Source organism: Megascapheus bottae, chromosome 11, assembly GCF_031878675.1.
Source record: "Megascapheus bottae isolate mThoBot1 chromosome 11, mThoBot2.hap1, whole genome shotgun sequence".
Lineage (NCBI taxonomy): Eukaryota > Metazoa > Chordata > Mammalia > Rodentia > Geomyidae > Megascapheus > Megascapheus bottae.
Window position 1 is genome coordinate 21,056,853 of NC_143519.1, and position 21,765 is coordinate 21,078,617.

The 21,765-nt window shown below is 36.4% G+C and overlaps 1 protein-coding gene across 12 annotated transcripts in view; it reads left to right on the plus strand.

The window, feature by feature from the left end:
* Rbm26 (RNA binding motif protein 26) overlaps nt 1-21,765 on the plus strand; it is a 66,340-nt gene that overhangs the window by 38,515 nt on the left and 6,060 nt on the right. For all 12 annotated transcript variants that reach the window (XM_090341983.1, XM_090341984.1, XM_090341981.1 and 9 more), the window contains 5 exons: nt 1,608-1,775; nt 3,054-3,158; nt 9,217-9,417; nt 13,904-13,990; nt 20,350-20,463. In XM_090341983.1, coding sequence (XP_090198109.1) covers nt 1,608-1,775; nt 3,054-3,158; nt 9,217-9,417; nt 13,904-13,990; nt 20,350-20,463 — 675 coding nt within the window. The remainder of the gene's footprint in view (nt 1-1,607; nt 1,776-3,053; nt 3,159-9,216; nt 9,418-13,903; nt 13,991-20,349; nt 20,464-21,765) is intronic.

Below are 21,765 nucleotides of genomic sequence, written 5' to 3' on the forward strand. Positions count from 1 at the left end.
TTATGTTGAATAAATGATTCTTTGTGGGCAGTGTTGCTCTGATTTAGGACATTGGAGTCATGTGTTGAATTATATCTACATACATCTGACTAGGTATGGTGGTGAACACATGTAATACCAGCGCTTAGGAGATGGAAGCAATTGTTTTGAAAAGTTAAGGCCAGCTTTGTCTCTTAAAAAAAAAAAAAAGATGGGGGTTGGGAGGAACAAAAGCCTATAACATTTCTATTAGAAATGTTTATTCCAATTTAACTTTTCATATACTTTATAAAGAGAAATTACAGTGTTTTACACCAAAATAGAAGCTATTTTATTTCAGGAAACCTGTCATACTGTATGGTTTCTTAAGTTCACTACTACCTAGATTATCCTCTTCTTTTTCCTGTTCATACTGTGGTATTATTCTTAGGCTAACCAATTATTGTTCTCTGTGACAAAGAAAGTAACCATTCAGTATTTCTAATACCTTGTCATATGAAAGGAGCCTAAAACGTTAGTGTTCTTTCTCCCTCCCCCCTCTTCTCTCTCTCTCATCCGTGAGCTTGAACTCAGGGCCTGAACACTGTCCTTGGGCATTCTCAAAGCTAGAGTTCTACCACTTAGCCACAGCACCTGTTCCAGCTTTTTCTATGTATGTGGTACCAAGAAGTCGGACCCTGGTCTTTGTGCATACTAGGCATGAACTTTTCCACTAGGTTAAACTCCCGGCCCCATCTCCTGCAACTTCTTTACTTGAAAATATTTGAGTCATGAATAACATCAGAAAATGCATTGGAAAGCAAAATTTTTGATACTTCAAAAAACTTTCCAGGGATTTTGAGTTTAGCTTCTATATGCCTTGCTTTTTTTTTTTTTTTTTTTTTTGGCCAGTCGTGGGCTTGAACTCAGGGCCTGAGCACCCCCCTTGGACTTTTCTCAAGGCTACAGCTCTACCACTTCCAGCTTCCCCCCCCCCTCCCCATGTATGTGGTACCAAGGAATCGAACCCGGGACTTCATGCATGCTAAGCAAGCACTCTACCACTAGGCCAAACCCTGCCCTACCCCCCCCCCCCCTTTTTTTTTAAAGAACTTTCCTAGTATTTGGCTCTTGTGGAACCATACAACCAGTAGAAGTATGCTAGTGAGGTCTAAGTCCGGGGATTATAGTCCAATTTTAGACCAGTAAAAATGTGATACTGTATCTGAAAAATAACTAAAAAACCCTAGCAAGTATGAGGCCCTGAGTTCAAATCCCAGTACTCATGTGTGATATTAGCTACCCTTGGCTTAGTGGTTGTTCGTTTTTGTTTTTTGTTTTTTTTTGCCAGTCCTGGGCTTGAGCTCAGGGCCTGAGCACTGTCCTTGGACTTTCTCAAGGCTAGAGCTCTACCACTTGAGCCTCAGCACCACTTCCGGCTTTTTTTTCTATATATGTGGTACCAAGGAATCGAACCCGGGTCTTCATGCATGCTAGGCAAGCACTTTAACCACTAGGTCAAACTCCTGGCCCCGTGGTTGTTCGTTTTATTGCGAATATATAAACTAAAAATAGTATTACATGTATACTCATTTTCTTGTTTTGATTTGATAATACTAATCGAAGTGTCTTTTAAAAAAATTTGACAGATGTTAATTTCAAAACTAGAGAAAAACAAAGCAATGAAATCTGAAGATAAAGCAGAAATAATGAAAACTTTAGAAGTTTTGACTAAAAATATTACCAAGCTGAAAGATGAAGTTAAATCTACTTCTCCTGGACGCTGTCTTCCAAAAAGTATAAAAACTAAGACTCAGGTACTTTCATTTTTGTTGTTTTCATGGAATTGCTTATTAAAGAATATTGAATATTAAGCACTAACTTCAAGATTCAGTTTTATATTTAGGTTATATTCTTTTTCCAAAATCTGACCATTTTAATTCTACTTTGAAGTTGCAATTGGGAAGTTAGTAATTAGGAAAGTAATTATGGTTAGTTGGTAATATATCTTAAGGATAATTTGATATGCATACTTGATCATTTGAGCAAGACAAAGAGCTGTTTTTTGTAAACAGTTGATATAAAAGCTTAATGCCAGAAAGTAAAATTCCTATGCAGAATTGTTTGATGTAGGGTTAAATCTAGATTAGTCTAAAAGATATACTTAAATAAGCAATATACTTAATTTTAGATAGTAACCATCAAAACAGAAAATAATATAGTATGTTATAATATATTAATAAATGACTTCATTGTATTCCAACATCACATTGTTTCTCTTTTTTCCTATTCCATATTGAATGTATTTCCATAAGAACAGTTTTGATCCTGTAACATTGGTTCATTGAACATTTATTCGTTGATGAACAGATCTATATCCATTCAAAATAATATAAAATTTGGCATACAAATAATAGCTACTTCTAATAGCTAAATATACAAATAGTAACAATTTACAAACTCAATATACTCCACTAAAGGAATATAATCAGAGCTGTGTTATTGAATCTTCTTTTTCTCCATGATACGCTATGGTCTTACAAAATTATATCTGCTTATTTTTGCATTCAGATTTGAATCCTCCTCCCCCCCTTTTTTTTCCTCAAGGCTAGAGATCTACCAGTTGAGCCACAGCGCCACTTCTGGCTTTCTCTATGTATATGGTACTGAGGAAACTCAGGTCTTCGTGCATGCTAGACAAGCATTCTACCACTAGGCCAAACTCTAGGCCCCACAGTTATTTTTGATACTGTTTCTGTCTATAGAAATATTAACCTACCTGCTCTATAGAAAATGTATAATAGAAACTTGAAATATCAGAGGTGATTGATAGATTAACATAATAGTTATGGAAATAGGGAAGAAATGTGACCAGGCAAGGTGACACATGTCTATATGATCAACTCTTGGAAAGCTGAGGCAGGAGATACATAAGTTCAATACCACTACATAGGAAGATTTGTATTCCCCTCCCCCCCAAAAAAATGCTGTTGAAGGGGAATGTATAAAAAGGGAGAATGTGTTTCTTGTAAATGTTTTAGAAATAAATTCAGGGTCTTATTAAATGAAATACATTTTTTTCTTTTTGTTTTAAGATGCAGAAAGAATTACTTGACACAGAACTGGATTTGTATAAGAAGATGCAGGCTGGAGAAGAAGTCACTGAACTTAGGAGAAAATATACAGAATTACAGCTGGAAGTATGTTCCATCCATGCTACCTAGTACTTTTAAAAGAATCAGATCTAGTTATAGTAGCTAACTTAAAAATGTATAGTCTTGGCAGGGAGAGTGGCCTAGTGGTAGAGTGCTTTCCTAGCATGCACGAAATGTGGGTTTGATTCCTCCTTACTACATACACAGAAAAAGTCAGAAGTGGTGCTGTCACTCAGGTAGCAGAGCACGAGCCTTGAGAAAGCCTGAGGACAATGTCCAGCCCCTGAATAAAGCCCCAGGACCAGCACACACACACAAAAAATGTATAGTCTTGGTTCTCATCAGCAATTATTGACTGTCATACTCATAAGGATATTGATAGAATTGTGGAAAGAGGTTAAAAGATGTTTTAGAACCACTACAGGAAGTACTATTTAATGAGAAAAAAAACAGTAGTTCTACCTGTATGTTCAGGTGTCTTCATTTCTAGTGAATTTTATTTTATTTTTGATATCTCTTTTTTTCCCTAAGACCAAAAACTGTTCAAGGTATTCTTATGGAGAAAGTTTTTGCATATACAGTCCTATTATTTTGAGTTGCTGTAAAGATTACTTTCAGTTATAGAGTTACATTGAAAAACCTTCTTACCCTAATTTTGCCAATAGATGGTGCTGTGGATATTTTTAACAAGAAAATAAACTACCTTCATATAAAGTTATTTATGAGAAACTTGAAGCAAAGTTGCTTTCTATTACAAAGCAAATATTTTTAACATTTAGCAAAAATACTTAAATTTTGAACTTCATTGTAAAATACAAAGATAATAGTATTTTAAATAAAATTGGCATATGCCCATATTCATTATTATAACTTTTTTTTAGATTGAATAGCTTAATCTTTTTTCAAAAATGATTTATGATATTATATATACACTGTATATATATACAGTGTATATATAATATATATTTTTTTCTTTTTCCTGCAATGTACATTTATTGAGTACTGCAATTTAGATACTAACTTTCACAGTTACTGGACTTAAGACCTTAAGTTCCTATCTAGTATGAGATTTGGGAGACTTAATATGGGATCTTAAACTTGAATATATTTGCATTTCCTAGAAACTTAATCTGGTTACATATTTCCTATCCAGAAAGTGAGTTATGAGTAAAATTTCTTTTATGTTAATACAGAAATTTTGTTATTCTAGAAATTCCATGTCACTGTTGGTACTTCACTAAACATGATTTTTTTTTTTTTTTTGGCCAGTCTTGGGCTTGGGCTCAGGGCCTGAGCACTGTCCCTAGATTTTCTCAAGGCTAGGGCTCTACCACTTGAGCCACAGCACCACTTCTGGCTTTTTGCTACATATGTGGTACTGAGGAATTGAACCCGGGTTTTCGTGCATGCTAGGCAAGCACTCTACCACTAGGCCAAACTCCTGGCCCATGATTTTTTTTTTTAGGTCCATTTTCCTACTTTTATGATGAATTCATTTTGTTTATAGTCAATACTGATATACGAAATACTGTAATATTTCCTATAGTGTGCCTATTTGTCATAGTAATTAGATATTAGTAGAAATTAGTGTACAAAGACTCTGTGGTCAAATAAATTTGGGAAAAGTTATGTTAAGCACAATGTTTGACTGTAGGGTTTTGCACTATTTAATTTGTATGCCTTCTAAATTATATATTTTAATATTCAGGATTGCTTAAACGCTGTAATTTGGGACATTAATATTCTTCAGTATACTTTTATATATCCAGCTTTTAAAGTTATTTGTAAAATATTTAGTTTTTACATTTTTATTGTGAAAATGTATGTGTATAGCATGATGTTTTGATATATGTACATTGTAAAGCAGTTAAATTAATGGTAGTCTTTTCACCTTTTTTTTTTTTTTTTTTTTTTTGCCAGTCCTGGGCTTGAGCTCAGGGCCTGAGCACTGTCCTTGGACTTTCTCAAGGCTATAGCTCTACCACTGGAGCCTCAGCACCACTTCCACCCCTCCCCCCCCATGTATGTGGTACCAAGGAATTGAACCCAGGTCTTTGTGCATACTAGGCAAGCACTTTACCACTATGCCAAACTACTGGCCCTCACCTATTAATTTTTTAGTGAAAACAGAATATGTAAAACTTTTTTGAATAATTTTCAAGTATATAGTATGTTACTATCAAGAGTAGCCCTCCTGTCTAACTGAATGTTTATATCCTTGTACTCAGCATTTCCTCATTCTTCATGGCACTAGTAGATTTGATTATTTTACATTCTTTTCTACTTGTATGTCATACTATCTTATCTACATAATAAGGATAGTAAAAATCCATGTGTAGTTTCCCAGACCCAAAATACAGTCGTCTCAGTAGATTCTTCCCTTTCCTATAAATCCAGTTGATTTGTAAAATTCTATTTATTTACTTATTTTAAAAATAATACTATGGTTTGAATTCAGGGCTAGGCAGGAGCTCTTTTTTTTCATATATTTTTTATTGTAATTAATAGAAAGGTTACACGGTATTTGCCAGATAGGAGGTGCATTAATTCACATACATTGATACCCTTTTGCATGTCTTGATCCCCATTTCCCTCCCCCCCTGACCTCCACCCCTCATCTTGTTTTCCCCCCTTCCCTATCCAATTTCAAATAACCAAATACAAATATATCCGATATATCAGGGATACTGTAACAATATGAGATAACCAAGGGACAGCAAAAGAGATGAGAGATAACATAGTACATTAAGGACAACAATCATTCGTTATATGGCTTTTGTTTCAATATCCTGGAGGTCCTTTCAATTAGCTTCATACTATATGGCCTTATGTATCAAGATTTTGCTCTATTGCAGATCTCTGCTAGGAGAGCCCAAGGTTTCTACTGATTATGACAAATGAGGGAAACTATTGAGCCTAAGTTCCTTTGAGTCTGGCTTACTTCATTTAATATGATTTTTTCTGTCTTTCCATTTCCTAACAAATGGGTCGATTTCTGATTGGTTTTAGGCAGGAGCTCTTAATTAACACTTGAATCGTGCCCAATTCATTTTTGCTCTGGTTATCTTTGTGATGGTGTTTTGCCTTTTGTCTCTGCTGCTCTGGACTGTGATCCTCCTATTTATACATTTTGCTGTATCTGGGCCAATGGGCACATATACTACATCCAACTACTGACTGAAACGGATTCTTACAAGTCTTTTTGCCCAGACTGGTCTCAGTTCATTTTCCTCTCAATTGCAATTGTCCCTCACTGTATTATGGTTCACTTATTGGGGATTCACTGTATTGCAGGTTAAAAAAAATTAAATAATGATTCCTCACCTGTCATGGGAGTTACATTCCAGAGGCCCCAGCAATAGGTGAAAATCCATGAAGTAACAATAAGTGAACTGCAGTTTAGCCCGGGCTGGCTACATAATGCTACTTTGTGGGTTCTCATCTATCATGGCGCTCTTTGGAATATAGCTCCTGTAGTAGGTGAGTGATTACCATACATTTTTGGAGTGTAAAGGGATTACAGGTGTGATCTACTGTTACTATATAGCCACTACCAGGTTTGAAGTGTATTATGTATTATTGTCAAATTGTGTGTGTATGTGCACATGTGTGTGCATATGCTTGTGCATGTATATACATAACACCAGTCCTAGTGCTTTCAGTTTGGACTTGGGCAGTATCATGTTAAGTGTCAGTTTATCCTGTATTGGATTTTATCCCAGGTATATGCCACTGCCTTGTCCAAACTTCCCTCTATGGAGAATGGAGTTTTAGGAACTTTTATGCCTCATATGACCTAGAACCACAATCCTCTCAATCTCAGCCTTCCACATAGTTTAAGATAACATATGTTGTTTTGCCCAATTGTGAATTAGAAGTTTTATAAACTTCATTGTCCAACTGGCCTCAGACTCTACCTTCCTAATTTCTGCTTCCAAGTAGCTAGAATTTCTGTATTTTAAGTCAGTTTTCATTAATATAATTTAACACTTCAGTTATTTATAATGATGCTTTACCTTTGCAGCAGGTATGTATATGCTTATTGAATATTGGTATGCTGAAGGAATGTTACTCTATTAATGTAAAGTGATGTGGTAGAATACAAATTAATATACTACCTTGCTTCTATATGATAGTGGCAAGTGATCGAATTAATGAGTGTGAGAAAACTACTCAGTCAACAGGCAAGAAAGTAGACATTATAACAATATTACATATTAACTTTTACCTTGCCTTTTGGGCACCATTTTCTTTTTGGGAGGCATATTTTTACAAAATTAAAAGTCAGGAAAACTCAGAGGATAACATGATTATTTCAACACAATTGAGGATAACAACTAGGCTTCTTGGAATCATCTAAGCTGCATAATGTGCATGCAGGTATTTATTTCTTTTAAGTGGTTACTTATTTTTTAATTTTATTTTTACTTCTCTTTATTTTTACTTATTTTGTGATGACACTTGGTCAAGACCAAATGTAGTAAGTTCATAAATAAGATAAACTTACTATAGATTACACACACACACACACACACACACGTATACACGCATATGTAAAGCTTTTTTTGTGTGTGTGACTTGTGGCTTAAACTCAGGGCCTACAGGGTATCCCTGAGCTACAGTTCCACTTCCAGTTTTCTGGTGGTTAATTGGAACTAAGTATCTCACGGACTTTCCTGTCCAGGTAGGCTGGCATTAAACAGTGATCCTCAGATCTTAGCCTCTTGAGTACTTAAGATTGTAGATTTGAGCCCCCAGTACCCTGTTATTAATCTTGACTTTTTTTTTTTTTTTTTTTTTTTTGGCCAGTATGGGGCTTGAACTCAGGGCCTGACACTGTCCTTGGGCTTTCTCAAGGCTAGCACTCTACCACTTGAGCCACAGCACCCCTTTCTGCTTTTTCTGTGTAAGTGGTAGTGAGAAATCTAATCCAGGACTTCGTGAATGCTAGACAAGCACTCTACCACTAGGCCATGCTCCCAGCCCCTTAATCTGACTTTTGAAGTAGTATTCCATGTTAGATTATTTAAGAAATGTAGAGTTGCCAGGTTTTGTGTGTATGTGCTGAGTCTTGATATCTTAGTACAACTTAACGGAAAAGGCCATTTGGTAATTTTAGAACCTTAAGTTACTTGGTTATCTAAATTCAGTAGCTACTTAAATTTGTTTTCATTTTAAAAATTAAAGTCCTAATTTAAAATTGTATAAAAGCAGTTGACTTCAGTTAACATAAAACTACCCTATGGTTCAGCAGGTCCACTCATGATCATAACAAGATTACAGTAAAGCCATCATCAGCACAAGCATGTACATTACAGCAGTACTCATTATAGACAAGATATGCCTTTTAATGGATGAATCTTTTTTCATCTAATAGAAAGGGTATTAATATACCCCGTGTAAATAAATGGAAAGTCTTGGAAAGAATTATAGTAAGTGAAGTAAGCCAAACCAAGGAAACAGGTTGCTTGGTTTCCCTTATTTGTGGTTGATAGAATGTGTCTATACATCTGTAGGTAAACACATTGGGTAGTATGTTTAGTAGTTACAGTGAATTAACTGACGTATCATAGACTTCTGTTGCAGCTCATGTAGTATAACTTTTTAGAAAGATTATATTAAAGCCCAACACACCAGGAAATGGGTACATGCCAGAAGGGGGATTGGGCCAAAGACAAGTAAACTAAGAAAGAGGGCATTTAGAGGAAAATGCAGTCAATAATTCCTTGTGTGTACTACACTATTAAGAAAATAAAGGAAAAAGGGGGTGGGTTGAAGGGGAGTGAGAATGTAGAAGTGTGTGACACTTAACAAGATGCAATTATATATTGCTTTGTTAAATTATACCTTCATTGTGCATCTAATTAAAGATATTAAACGTTGAAAAGATAGAGTATTCCTTATCTAAAAATCTCAAATCCACAATCGAGAACTTGAACTGGATTTTCAGAGGATATTCAACCACAAATTTCTGTGCAAATAGACAAGAATCTAAAATTCTAAACATTTGGAACTCTGTAGTCCCAGTTATTTTCAGATAAAAAAATATTCCATAGGTACTTCTACATTCATTATTTTAACCTATGTGCCTAATATCTTCTAGGCTGCAAAACGAGGGATTCTTTCGTCTGCTCGAGGTAGAGGAGTTCATCCAAGAGGTCGAGGGGCAGCTCATGGCCGAGGCAGGGGGCGAGGGCGAGGGCGAGGTGTGCCTGGACATGCTGTGGTGGATCACCGACCCCGGGCATTGGAGATTTCTGCCTTTACAGAGAGTGATAGAGAAGATCTTCTTCCTCATTTTGCGGTACTTTCTTTCTACCCAGCAAGACAAATACCAATTGATAATCATGGTTCAGATAATAGATGCAGTAACTAAAGGGGAACTTATGAAATTGCAATGAATAACGTAAAGCCATTGCTCTAAACAAAGGTTTGATTAACTATAAAAAACTATGATATAGGAGCTATATTTTGTTGTTTGTTTTGTTTTGTTTTTTTATTTGATTTGGTGGTGCTGAGGTTTGAACTCAAGGCCTTATATTAGCTAGGCAAGTGCTCTACCACTTGAACCACTCCTTTCATTGCCACTTCTTTTTTTTCTGTAATTTTTCAGTTAGGGTGTTGTAGTTTTTGCTGGGGTAGGCCTCAGATCTTCATTCTCCTACTTAGGTATATGTACCACCATGAGTAGATGAGAGGAGCATCTCAATAAAATTTTTGTCCCAGCAGCCTTTATCCCTCTGATCTCTATCTCTCAAGTAGCTGAGATTATAGATGTGATTCACCATGCCCCATGAATTATGGTATCTTTTTGTTTATCTGGAAGAAATGATACAGTTCTTAAGCTTAGTAGGCCTTCAAAAGCTTTGAAAATAATTATTTAAATTGTTTGAGAGACTGCCATCTTTAGCCTAATTTGATAATTTGTGAAAAATATGACATCTATAATTTAAAAATTGTTACTTGATCTAACTAGCCAGAATTTAGCCAAATTTCGATAATACGATAATTTGATAGTTACCTTCATAGCTTGTACAAGGGTATAATTAGACTAGTGGTAGTAGGTAGCCTCATAAAAGGGGAAATGTAAATTCTATCCTGTTAATATATTATTTAATTTGGGCTTCCAGACATTCATTAGCCTCGTGTACAGAATGGAGATTATACTTACCTTAAATGCCTTCATCATAAATATTGCCATTCTTGCTAATATCTGAAAGTTCAGTTACCAAGCATCAGTTTTTTTCACTCAACATTGTAGCAATTTCTCTGGAGATAAGAAGGAAGTGCCAGTTCCTTTTCAGTGGGGCATTTCTATGTAATAGTTTAATGCAAATGAGTTATAGTAAACTACAGTGGTAATTTATAATCAGGTTCCATTTATTAGTGGTATTTATTATTATTATTTATTGTGGTATTAGTACCACAAAGAAATATCTTTTTTTTTTTTTTTGCCAGTCCTGGAGCTTGAACTCAGGGTCTGGGCACTATCCTTGGACATTTTTTGCTCAAGGCTAGCGCTCTGCCACAGTACCACTTGTGGTTTTTTTCTGTATATGGCAGAATCGAACCTAGGACTTGGTGCATGCTAGGGAACACTTTACCAGTAGGCCATACTCCCAGTTCCAAAGAAATGTCTTTGACATTAGCATATGATAGAATAAAAATAGAAGAATATTTAATGAAATAGTTAAAATAGTGTAGATTTTAAAGGATGACAAGCTTGTAGATGGTACACAAATTTTTACCTTTTTATAATTCACACTCATTAGAGCAGTTAGTAGATACGTGGTCAGGACACAAAAAGGTATTAAATGCTTTAAGAAATACTTAAAATAATATTTAAAGAGATGAATGTCCTGTGCTTTATTTATAGATTTAAGGATAAAGAAATAGAGGAACTAGAAAGGAGCTTGGAGAGAATCTAATCTAATCCTGCTTTGTCCCCTACTTCCATACCTTTCTACAAAGGAGACGCAGATAACTTGAGCATCTTGCAAAAAATTATGTAGCTAATCAGAAAAGTAGCAATAAATATACTAAAACAGATGAGTTTATTATGACTGTGTTTTGATGAGACAGATTGTTTGAAATAAATATTCAAAGTTTCTCAGCAATTTTTGCATGTACTTAGAGATACAAAAGACATTCAAACGTTAGCAGTGGTAGTTCACATTACCAGTTTTAAGAATGCCAGTAAAGGGGCCAGGAGTTTGGCCTAGTCCAGTGCTTGCCTAGCATGCACGAAGACCTGGGTTCAATTCCTCGGTACCACATACGTAGAAAAAGCCAGTAATGGTGCTGTGGCTCAAGTGGCAGAGTGCTAGCCTGCCAAGGAATGGCAAAAAAAAAAAGGAATGCCAGTAAATGTTACTTCTCTATCTCAGCATGAGTTGAACACATAAAATAAGAGGAAAGTAATCTTGTATTATTAAAGAATGTGCTACATTTGTGATTAACAGAATGCTTTAATTTATCCTCTGGGACTAGTAATAATAATGATTGTAGCTATAAGTTACAGACCTGTCTTATTGGAGGTATTATTGAAAATGCCTTAAAAGTTAACTCATTGTATAAATTATTTGAATCATTTTGTGTGGTAAGTTCCTTTATTAATGGTAATTTTAGAGATGGTAGAGGTTAAGTAACTAAACAAGTTTACTAGTGACTGGCAGATCTGGTTTCTTAGCTATACTCCCAGTTATAGTGGCCATTATTAAGGAGACAGTAACAGTTGCTGGTAAAGATGTAGTCATGAGGGACCTTAAAGTACTATTGGTGGGAAGGTAAACTTGTTCAACCACTCTGCAAAACAGTGTGGTGGTTCCTCAAAAAATTAAACATAGAACTACCTTAATAATCTAGTAATTCTATTTCTGGTCATTTACCCAAGATTACAAACCAGGATATAGTAAAGCCACTGCATATTTATTGCAACACTGTTCACCATAGCCAAAGTATGGATTCAGCCTAGGTGCTCCTCAGTGGATGAAGAAAATATATATGTACACAATGGAATTTTACTCATCCATTAGAAAGAATGATCTAATAGTTGTAATTTCTTCCTCATGTTAGATGAAGTAAGTCAGGCCCAAAGAACAAAAGATCCATGTTTTCCCTTTTATGTGGGAACTAGATTTAACTAATAATAAATACAGTACAATACGAGTAAAATGTGATAGTTTCAAGGGAGATCTCAAATAGTGTAATTCCTTGGAAAGCTAGACATTCAGCAGGATAAAATACCAGGAAGCAGGTACTCAAAGTGGGGGGGTAAAGTGGGGTCAAGGTGAATGTGGTACATGAATGAAGAGAAAAAGAGGGAGAGAATGCAGACAGGAATCCATTGAATATCCTACAAAATTAAGAGTGATGAAAGGGGTATATATGGGAAAGATGGGTGAAAATGTTAATTGGCTGAATTGGGATGACATTGATCAAGAAATACTGTATTCAAAAACTGCTTTGTTAAATGGCAACTCATTTGTACTATTACTTAAAGATTATAAACCTTTCTGTATGATGTATATGTATGTGCATGTAAGTGCATGTGTCTTCATGTTTTTAATGAAATTATGGATGTAGGGATCTTTTTTTTGCATATTTCAGTCCCAGAGCTGAAACTGAGAGCCTTAACTTCAAGACTAGCGCTCTATCAACTTGATTCATGGCTCTGCTTCTGGCTTTTTGATGGTTAATTGGAGATTAAGAGTCTCATTGGCTTTCCTGCCCAGCCTTTAACCACTATCATCATATTTCAGCCTCCCGAGTAGCTAGGATTACTGACATGAGCCACCAGCGCCTGCAGTTTTATTTTGTGGTGAAAAGTATTAATAATAAAGGACTAAATATTGGTGTTGTGGAAAGGTACAAATCCCAGACAGGCACAATGTATTTAGCATTTAAGTTGCCTGAAAAGTTTATAGCATAACAATATATAGTAAATGAAACTGTGAGCAAGTGCAGCACTGAAGTTTCAAATAGAAAGGTCTGGACTTTTGCCTTTAATCCTCTAATTACTTTGGGAATGTTACTTAAATTTTCTGAATCTCTTCAGGGCACCGTGGCTCAGCTTGTAAAATCCTGGCTACTCAGGAGGCTGAGTTTAAAGCCAGTTGGGGCACGAGAGTCTTTTATCTCCAATTAATCACCAGAAAACCGCAATTATCACTGTGGCTCAAGGGGTAGGGTAGTACCCTTGAGCTGAAGAGCTCAGGGATAACGCTCAAGCCCAGAGTTCAAGCCCCACGACTGACCAAAAAAACAAAACAAAACAAAAAACTTCAGTCTTTTTTCCCGTCCATTTATTGGGAGGGTACTGAAAATTTGTAGATTGTTCTGAGTGTTCAAGTATGCTGCTTAAGAATGAGTTTAGCATGTTTTGGATTGGAATAGTAAAAGGTCACTAAGTAAGTTCAGGCTTTGATTTGATAATTAATTCATTCAGGTAAAGAATACTTGAGGAGTTTGGGATTTAGCCCAGTAGAACAGCATTTGCCTGCCAAGGGCAAGGGCCCACCCTGAGTTAGGGTCTCAGCTCTGCAAAAGAAAACCAGAAGAATACTTGAGACAAGTGGAGTTCACTAATTCAGGATTGGCAATAATGAAGAGGATCACACTTTATCTTAAAATATCAATTATTAAAATGAATTACTATTCTCATTGTTAACTGTCATCATCTGTTTAGTCTGGATTATATTTCAGTGTTTTAACATTTTTAATGTCATTGGGAATTTTGGATGTTTCATAGTATTTATTTGCAGGAAATATTTTTCTTTTTCAATTTAAAGCAATATGGCGAAATTGAAGATTGTCAGATTGATGATTCTTCACTTCATGCAGTAATTACTTTCAAGACAAGAGTAGAAGCAGAAGCCGTAAGTATTTTTTTTAAGTATCAAAAGTTCAGATTTAAATTAATATTCCTTCTAACTTTTAATATAAATGAACTTTTAAACTTAATGAATATCTGTTTTGACTTAAGTTAAAATATAAAATGGCACTTGGGACCATGATGTCCTAATGCTGTTAGGCAATTTTACACATAATGTAATCATGACTATTTGTAGTTAGTTATCAAGTTTAATGGCAAATTGTACTGTCTGGGGACATCAAAAATTCTGTCTTATTTTTCCTCCCCCTCAAACAGTAGGAACATCCCATTTGCAATTTGGTTCCTATGACCTGAACCAAAGCATACTTTGGATGAATAAGTGTAGATGGTTAATTTAGGAAAAGCAGGGAGAATATAATCATGGCTTTATCTCCCTCCCTCCGTCTCCCCCCACCCCCTCTCTCTCGCACTCTTTTTCTTTCTTGTATGGTGAATTCTGGGCCTGGGCACTGTCTCTAAGCTCTTCAACTTAAGGCTACCACCGTGCCACTTCCGGTTTTCTGGTGGTTAATTGGAGGTGAGAGTTTCATGGACTTTCATGCTGGGCAATCCTCAAATCTCAGCCTCTTAAGTAGCTAGGATTACAGGTGTGAGCCACTAGCATCCAGCTTATGGCCATCTTTCTTAATTATCTTTCACTTGCTTATTTCCTGTACCTGCAAACTGAATTCTAAAGAAGTTTTGGTAGCTCAGCTATTAGTTTTTGTCCAAGATATGATACATAGTTCTAGCTTTTGAAGTATTCTTTGTATAGTTATTATGAATTGTATCTTGAATGATTTTTCTAAAGATTAACTAGAAATCTTTTCATGTGTCACTTGGGTTTTAGAGATTTTTTAGAAAGAATAATTAGAGTGAGTTGTAAAGGATTTATAGGAGCTTTTATAGCTCTGGTATGTTCTTTATTAAGGCATTGTAGAGAAGATAGTGTAACCATTTTGTTTTGGACATTATTCCAAGGACAACATAGCTTTCTAGACAATCATCTTGAGTGAACAGAAGAGTTAGAAGTTTTAACTTGATGGTTTACAGAAGTTTTGAAATTTTGGAGGTATCTTGATACAATCTATTGACAAAGCTGGGCACTGGTGTGTCGGGGTCCTTCATCCCCAGTCCCTCTTGAGGGATGGGAAAAACACACCCCAACCAGTCCAAGCCGCGAGAAGAGAGGGCCCACTATCCTCTCGCACTCAGCCTTGCTTCTCCGGAGCACGAACAGAAACGCCACGCAGCTTCATCAAGGCAGGAATCTTTTTCTCTCTAAAACTTCCCTCCTTATATTCGGTGCGGGAGCCTATCAGCACAACAGGTGGACAGGATAAAGAGGTCCACTTGTTTACCCCTACTACAGGTCTCAGCAGAAAGTTATTAGAATGGCGTTACTCTGCCCCCAACATCTCCCCCATTTTTACCTTAAAAAAAAAAAACTTAGGCTATGTGGGGCCACCACCATATTAGATCGGCTGTGCCTGTTTTAGGTGTCTCCAAGCTCATTAGTCTTCTTACCTGTCATGGGATCACCAAGTCCTTTTTACTTGGCTCCTGTCTTAGGTTAATAGGCTAACAGCTGGGACTTTCCCGTCTTTGACTACCAGCCATCTATTTAAGCAAATCAGACCTGAGGGGATGCACGTATTTCCATGGGAGCAGATGCCTGTCACATTAGCATTCACTTTCTGCGTTGACTTTGTAGGCAAGCAATATAGATAGCCCATAAAAATAAATCCACACCGATCAATCCCAAAATAGTGTCAAGATAACAATCGCCCAAAGTTAGAATATTGTCATAAAAACAAATCCAAACTGATCAATCCCAATAGTGTCAAGATAACAATCACCCAAAGTTAGAATATTGTCATTTGTGCACATAACAATTCCAGTCCTCACATTCAAAGCATTCTCTGCAGGAACCACAGTGGCAAGGACAATACTCGCAGCAGTAAGGGCAGAAAAACACCAAAGTCTCTTTTACTGATGAGCGGGATAGCATTCTCCTCCGCCTCTACAGGCACTAGTACATACTGAGTGGCTTTGACTACAACAGAGAAAATAGGGAAACATTCCAACATTAACTAAGAAAACAACATTCACACAAGCCATAGGGAATAGCAGGGCAATGGAAGAATTAGAGGAGTCTTCCAGTCACCCCCTTTTTGTTTTCCAAAAGGGACTCTGGTCCCTTCATTTTTAGGGGGTTATGGGCGAAGATCCATTTTCTGTAACTTCAAGCTGACTTAGGGGCGTCGTCTCTATATTTTGTCAGGGACTTTAAAAAGCTTTAGTTTCAACTATTCTGAACCCGAGCACAGGCTTTCTAAATCACTACCACTTAATTCTCTTTCTCAAGTCTGCGCTTTTCACCTGTTCTTAAACTGTTTACTCCCGTATAGACTTAGATTTACCTTTCACACACACATTCATGGTCGTTCCAATCTGAACCCATTTGCTCTATTCTAAAATCTCTTTCATTGAAAAATAGAAAATAGGCCTCGCCCTCCGCGAGGTAACCATTAGCCTCGCCCTACTGCTCTGGTCAGAGACTCCCGCGAGGTTCCTCCCTTCCTGGGACATTGCCTCGCCCTCCATGAGGTTCCTCCCGAAGTGATCCGCGCTTCGGGGGTGATCTAGGAATAATTAAAATCTCTTTCACACACACATTCATTCACTGGTTTAGTCTTTGAGGAGCTTTCTTTCTCCCTGTGTCTTTGTCTTTTCTCTTTCCCTGTGAGAAATTTCAGCCTGCATTTTCCCTGGCCTTTCAGTCCCTTTTTCCTTTCAGGTTTCTCTGGTTTTGCAGGTAGTTGCTTCCCTTTCTCTTGTTTACCACCTTTTTTCTTTTTCTCTTCCTTTCTCCTTGTCTTTTTCCTTTGTCTTCCTGTCTTTTTCTCTTTCCCTGTGAACGACTTCAGCCTGCATTTTCCCTTCAGGTTTCTCTGGTTGTTCAGTCTTTTTGTGCCTTTCAGGTTTTCTCTGGTTTTTCAGTCTTTCCTCCATGTATCTCTCACTTGGCTCAACTCACAGTCGTCCCCCTTTCATGCCCCATTTCGTGCCTCTTTCGTGCCCCACGTTGGGCGCCAATATGTCGGGGTCCTTCATCCCCAGTCCCTCTTGAGGAGGGATGGGAAAAACACACCCCAACCAGTCCAAGCCGCAAGAGGAGAGGGCCCACTGTCCTCCCGCACTCAGCCTTGCTTTTCCGGAGCACGAACAGAGACTCCACGCAGCTTCATCAAGGCAGGAATCTTTTTCTCTTTAAAACTTCCCTCCTTATATTCGGTGTGGGAGCCTATCAGCACAACAGGTGGGCAGGATAAAGAGGTCCACTTGTTTACCCCTACTACAGGTCTCAGCAGAAAGTTATTAGAATGGCGTTACTCAGCCCCCAACACTGGTGGCTCACTCCTGTAATTCTAGGTACTCAGGAGACTGAGACCTAAGGATCACAGTCCAAAGCCAGCCTGAGCATGGAAGTCTGTGAAACTCTTTATCTCCACTTAACCACAGAAAACTGGAAGTGGCACTGTGACTCAAGTGGAAGGGTGATAGCCTTGAGCTGAAGAGCTCAGGGACAGCGTTCAGGTCCAGAGTTCAAGCCCCATGACCAGCACACAAAAAGAAAAATCTATTGACTTTTCTTTTATTTGAGTTTTACCTTTTCTACTTTAGTAGAAATGTAATGCAGCATATATATTCTACTATTATTATTATTAGTAGTAGTATTTTGGGGAGCAGTCCTGGGCTTACATCAGGGCCTAAGGACTGTCCTTGGACTTTTCTCAAGGCTAGAACTCTACCACTTGAGCCTCAGCACCACTTCTGGCTTTTTCTAAGTATGTGGTACCAAGGAATTGAACCTGGGTCTTCATGCATGCTAGGCAAGCACTCTACCACTAGGCCAAACTCCCGGCCCTTCTACCAGTATTTTTAAAAGCAAGGATTTAAAAAGACCCAATACTTAATTTTATCAAGATTGAATAAATGACAGAATAACTGAGAGTTACATAGAGTAATAGCTTAGAAGGAATAGCTACCACTGCTATGATTAATGTTCGAAATTGTTATAAACATTTCATTAAGCCAAAAAGTTTAAATTTTTATATTCTGTTTTGAAGAGAAGAGAAAACTATGATAGAGAAGAAACAACTGATCTTGAAACTTCTGGATTTTGGGGAGCATTTAAATTTTTAAAATTTTATGAATTAAGAATTACTCATTTTGACATAGAATGACAACTTTGCTCAGAAAGAATATTTACATTGTATAGAATATTGCCATGTACTGTTGTCGTGGAGATAAAAAATGTAGTATGATAAAGACTGAGAAGAAAGGTTTATTAGGACTTTATAAGAAAGGAGATGTTTAATTTTTGCTATTGTTTGATTTTTATTTTATTATATATATTTTTGTGTTTGGTTGGTCATGGGGTTTGGACTCTGGGCCTCAGTGCTATCTCTGAGCTCTTCAGCTCAAGGCTGTGGCCTTTCCCCAGCCACAGCACCACTTTGCTTTTCAAGTAGTTAATTGGAAATAAGAGTATCATGGGCTTTAGTACCCTGGCTGGCTTTGAACTGTGGTCCTCAGAGTTTAGCCTCCTGAGTAGCTAGGATTACAGTTATGAGCCACGGTGCTCAGCCAGTTTTCTTTCTTTCTTCTTTTTTATTATTGGGGTAATATATAGAGGGGTTACAGTTACATTTGCCAGGTAGTAGGTACATTATTTCTCACAGATTGATACTTCTTATGCTTTTGTCCCCATTTCCAGTTTTCTTTTTATATACCATTTAATACCTGGACATCATGTGGCAGAATAGGTCATAGAAAATGACAGTACGCCTTAATTTTTAGATTACTTATTTTTACTTGAATGAAGAAATGAATTTTGAGTAGGTATTTTGCAAAAAGATTACTGAAATTGCTTATGACATATGTAATAGTTTTAGCTTCAAAACATTAACAATTGTTTTTGAAATTAAGTATTTTTAACTAGTTAAATGATGCTATGATGAGGCCATGAACTTTTTTAATAGTTGTGAAATCTTTTAAATTTATTGTAAATTTATATGTGTAGATTTAAAATTTATACCTGGGGACTTTAAGATCACACAACTCATTCATATGTCATTGAACATGTAATTGTTTCTACATTTTACATTATTCTGTTCTTTGTGCTATCAATCTTTTGTGAATATGAGTTATTTCAGTATGTTGCTGATGTTGTTGAATGCACTAGTTCCAAATTAGCCACTTGTTATAGCAACCCTTAGATCTATTTGCTAAGTTAAAGTTTTTCCTATTCAGTTGTAAAGATTTGTAGGAAATACGATTCAGTAACAAAGTTTCAGGTTGTTCCCTACCCACTCCTTTCTATACCAGTTCCCTTAAAATGTTTATGCTTTACATTAGTAACACATCAAAATATTTTCGTAATTGCAACCATTTTATGTAATATGAAGATAATGTAATACTTTCTATGCAAATTCTTTTTTTTTTTTTTTAAGCCAGTCCTGAGGCTTGCACTCAGAGCCTAGGCATTGTTCTTGGAACATTTTGCTCAAATCTGGCACTCTGCCACTTCAGCCACAGCGCCACTTCTAGCTTTTTTCTGTGCATGTGGTTCCACGGGAAATGAAACCAGGGCTTCATGCATGTGCTAGGCGAGCTCTCTGCCACTAGGCCATGTTAAGAGTTATTAGGTTATATACCTAGTAATGTTCATTTAGTCTATTCATGCTAATATAGACAATGATTTAGAAGCATAGCCAATGTGGTTAAGCATGTTGGGATAATTACAATTGTATCGAAAATATATATACATCTCTTCTAATCAGCTACTTCTAGTACTGAAATAATTTAACTCATTTATGAGACATTTTCTGTGCATGCGTGCGTGCGTGTGCACATGCATGCATGTTTGTGTATGTGCTGCTCCTGTGATTTGAGCTCAGGGCCTGGGTCCTATCTGAACTTTTTTGCTCAAGACTAGAATCTCCCATCTGGGCCACATTTTTGGCTTTTTTTTTTTTTTTAAATTGTCGATAAGTCTCATCAGCTTTCCAGGATGGCTTTGAACCTTGATCCTCAGAGCCTCCTAAGTGGCTAGGATTATAAGCTTCAGGTCACCAGTGTTCAGTGAAAACTTTTTTAAAGTATTAAATAAATACAAAAGGTAAAAGTTAATCATAAATTATAATTATGAATAGCAAATTGTGAAGTACCAAAAAGCAAATAAATCAGCAGTTGATTTTCTGGTCAGTGTAACTATTTTAAGTTATATACTGGACACTATAAAATTAAATTTTTCTCAAATTATTGTATATACTCCAATGTTCTCAATTATTTTAGGCTGCAGTTCATGGAGCTCGTTTCAAAGGGCAGGATCTAAAACTGGCATGGAATAAACCAATAACTAATATTTCAGCTGTGGAAACAGAAGAAGTTGAACCTGATGAAGAGGAAGTATGTCTTTTCCCACTTGTTTTTACCTTTAATTGTCCATAGTTTACATACAAAATGAGAACTGTGGATTGCCAATCCTAATGAATATATGAACATATACACATGTGCACACACGTGTCTGTGCATGCACACAGTTTTCATTTTTCTAGAAAATAATATATACTTACTAGGTTTTTATCCACAGGAAATGTTGTAGTATCTTAAATTTTAGAGTATTCTACTTGATTGCTGCCTTTAACATTTCAGCTTTCTTTTGTTTTCATTCATATTGTTTTAGTTCATTAGACTGAATGCCTCCTGTATTGTAGATTTTTAGGCACAAGAATGAATAAGACACGGTCCCCATCATCAAGGAGCTTATAATTTGGAAGGGCGGGTGGTGGCAGATATTTAAGAAACTAATTATAATAAGCTGATTGATGTGCCAAAGAAAGATTTGAACAACATGCTGGGGAACACTGAGGAAGTGATATTTTTGTTTTGTTTTGTTTTTTTCTGTTGAGGAGAATCTTGAAGAATGGACTGACAGTAAAGCTGGGTCTTGGATGATAAATTAGCTTTTCATAACTAAGTACTGGGCCTGGGGATAGCTGAGGGATGTATTTTAGGCAAAGCTATATAAGCTTCAGGATATGTATGGAAGACTGCATTTTTCTTGAGTAGTAACACTTAGTTGAAGAAATAAACATAGGGCAAAGAAATGAAATGATTCTGTTGCCCTTATTAGATTTTCATAATGGCACTTGATTTTGTTTCAAGAACATTTCAAGGCTGTTAAAAATAGTCAAATGCAAGAATAAAAATGTATCTTTTGAAATTCATATACATGATTTGTCATTGTATATTTTAGATTATACCTTTGTCCTTTGAATGGGGGAAATAAAATGCAGGAGAGCTCCTGGTATTAGGTATTTGAGAAGTTTGGAAATGCAGTCTAAGAAGTTTAATTAAAGGAATGGGGAAATGAAAAGAATGTTGTAAAGATTGTTCATTAAGATTGTTCATAAAAGAAATAGATATCACAATTCATTGATTCAGTGTTCAGAGTTAAAGGAACTCAGAGAAAACACGTCTTTAACTATCAAGTAATGTCATGAACATACAGAAGATGTCATAATGTTAATGTATTAGCGGCAGGAGAAATAGCATGCAGAAAGCCTTAGTTTGGTGTTTAGTGCCTATTTCATGGAAGCAATCAAAACTGGAGAGAAATCCTTGAATGGATAAAAGATTGCCTTTGCTCTTTGAATGTTCTAGGTGTAGAAATAACCTTTTTTATTTGACTCAAAGAACAGTGTTTAG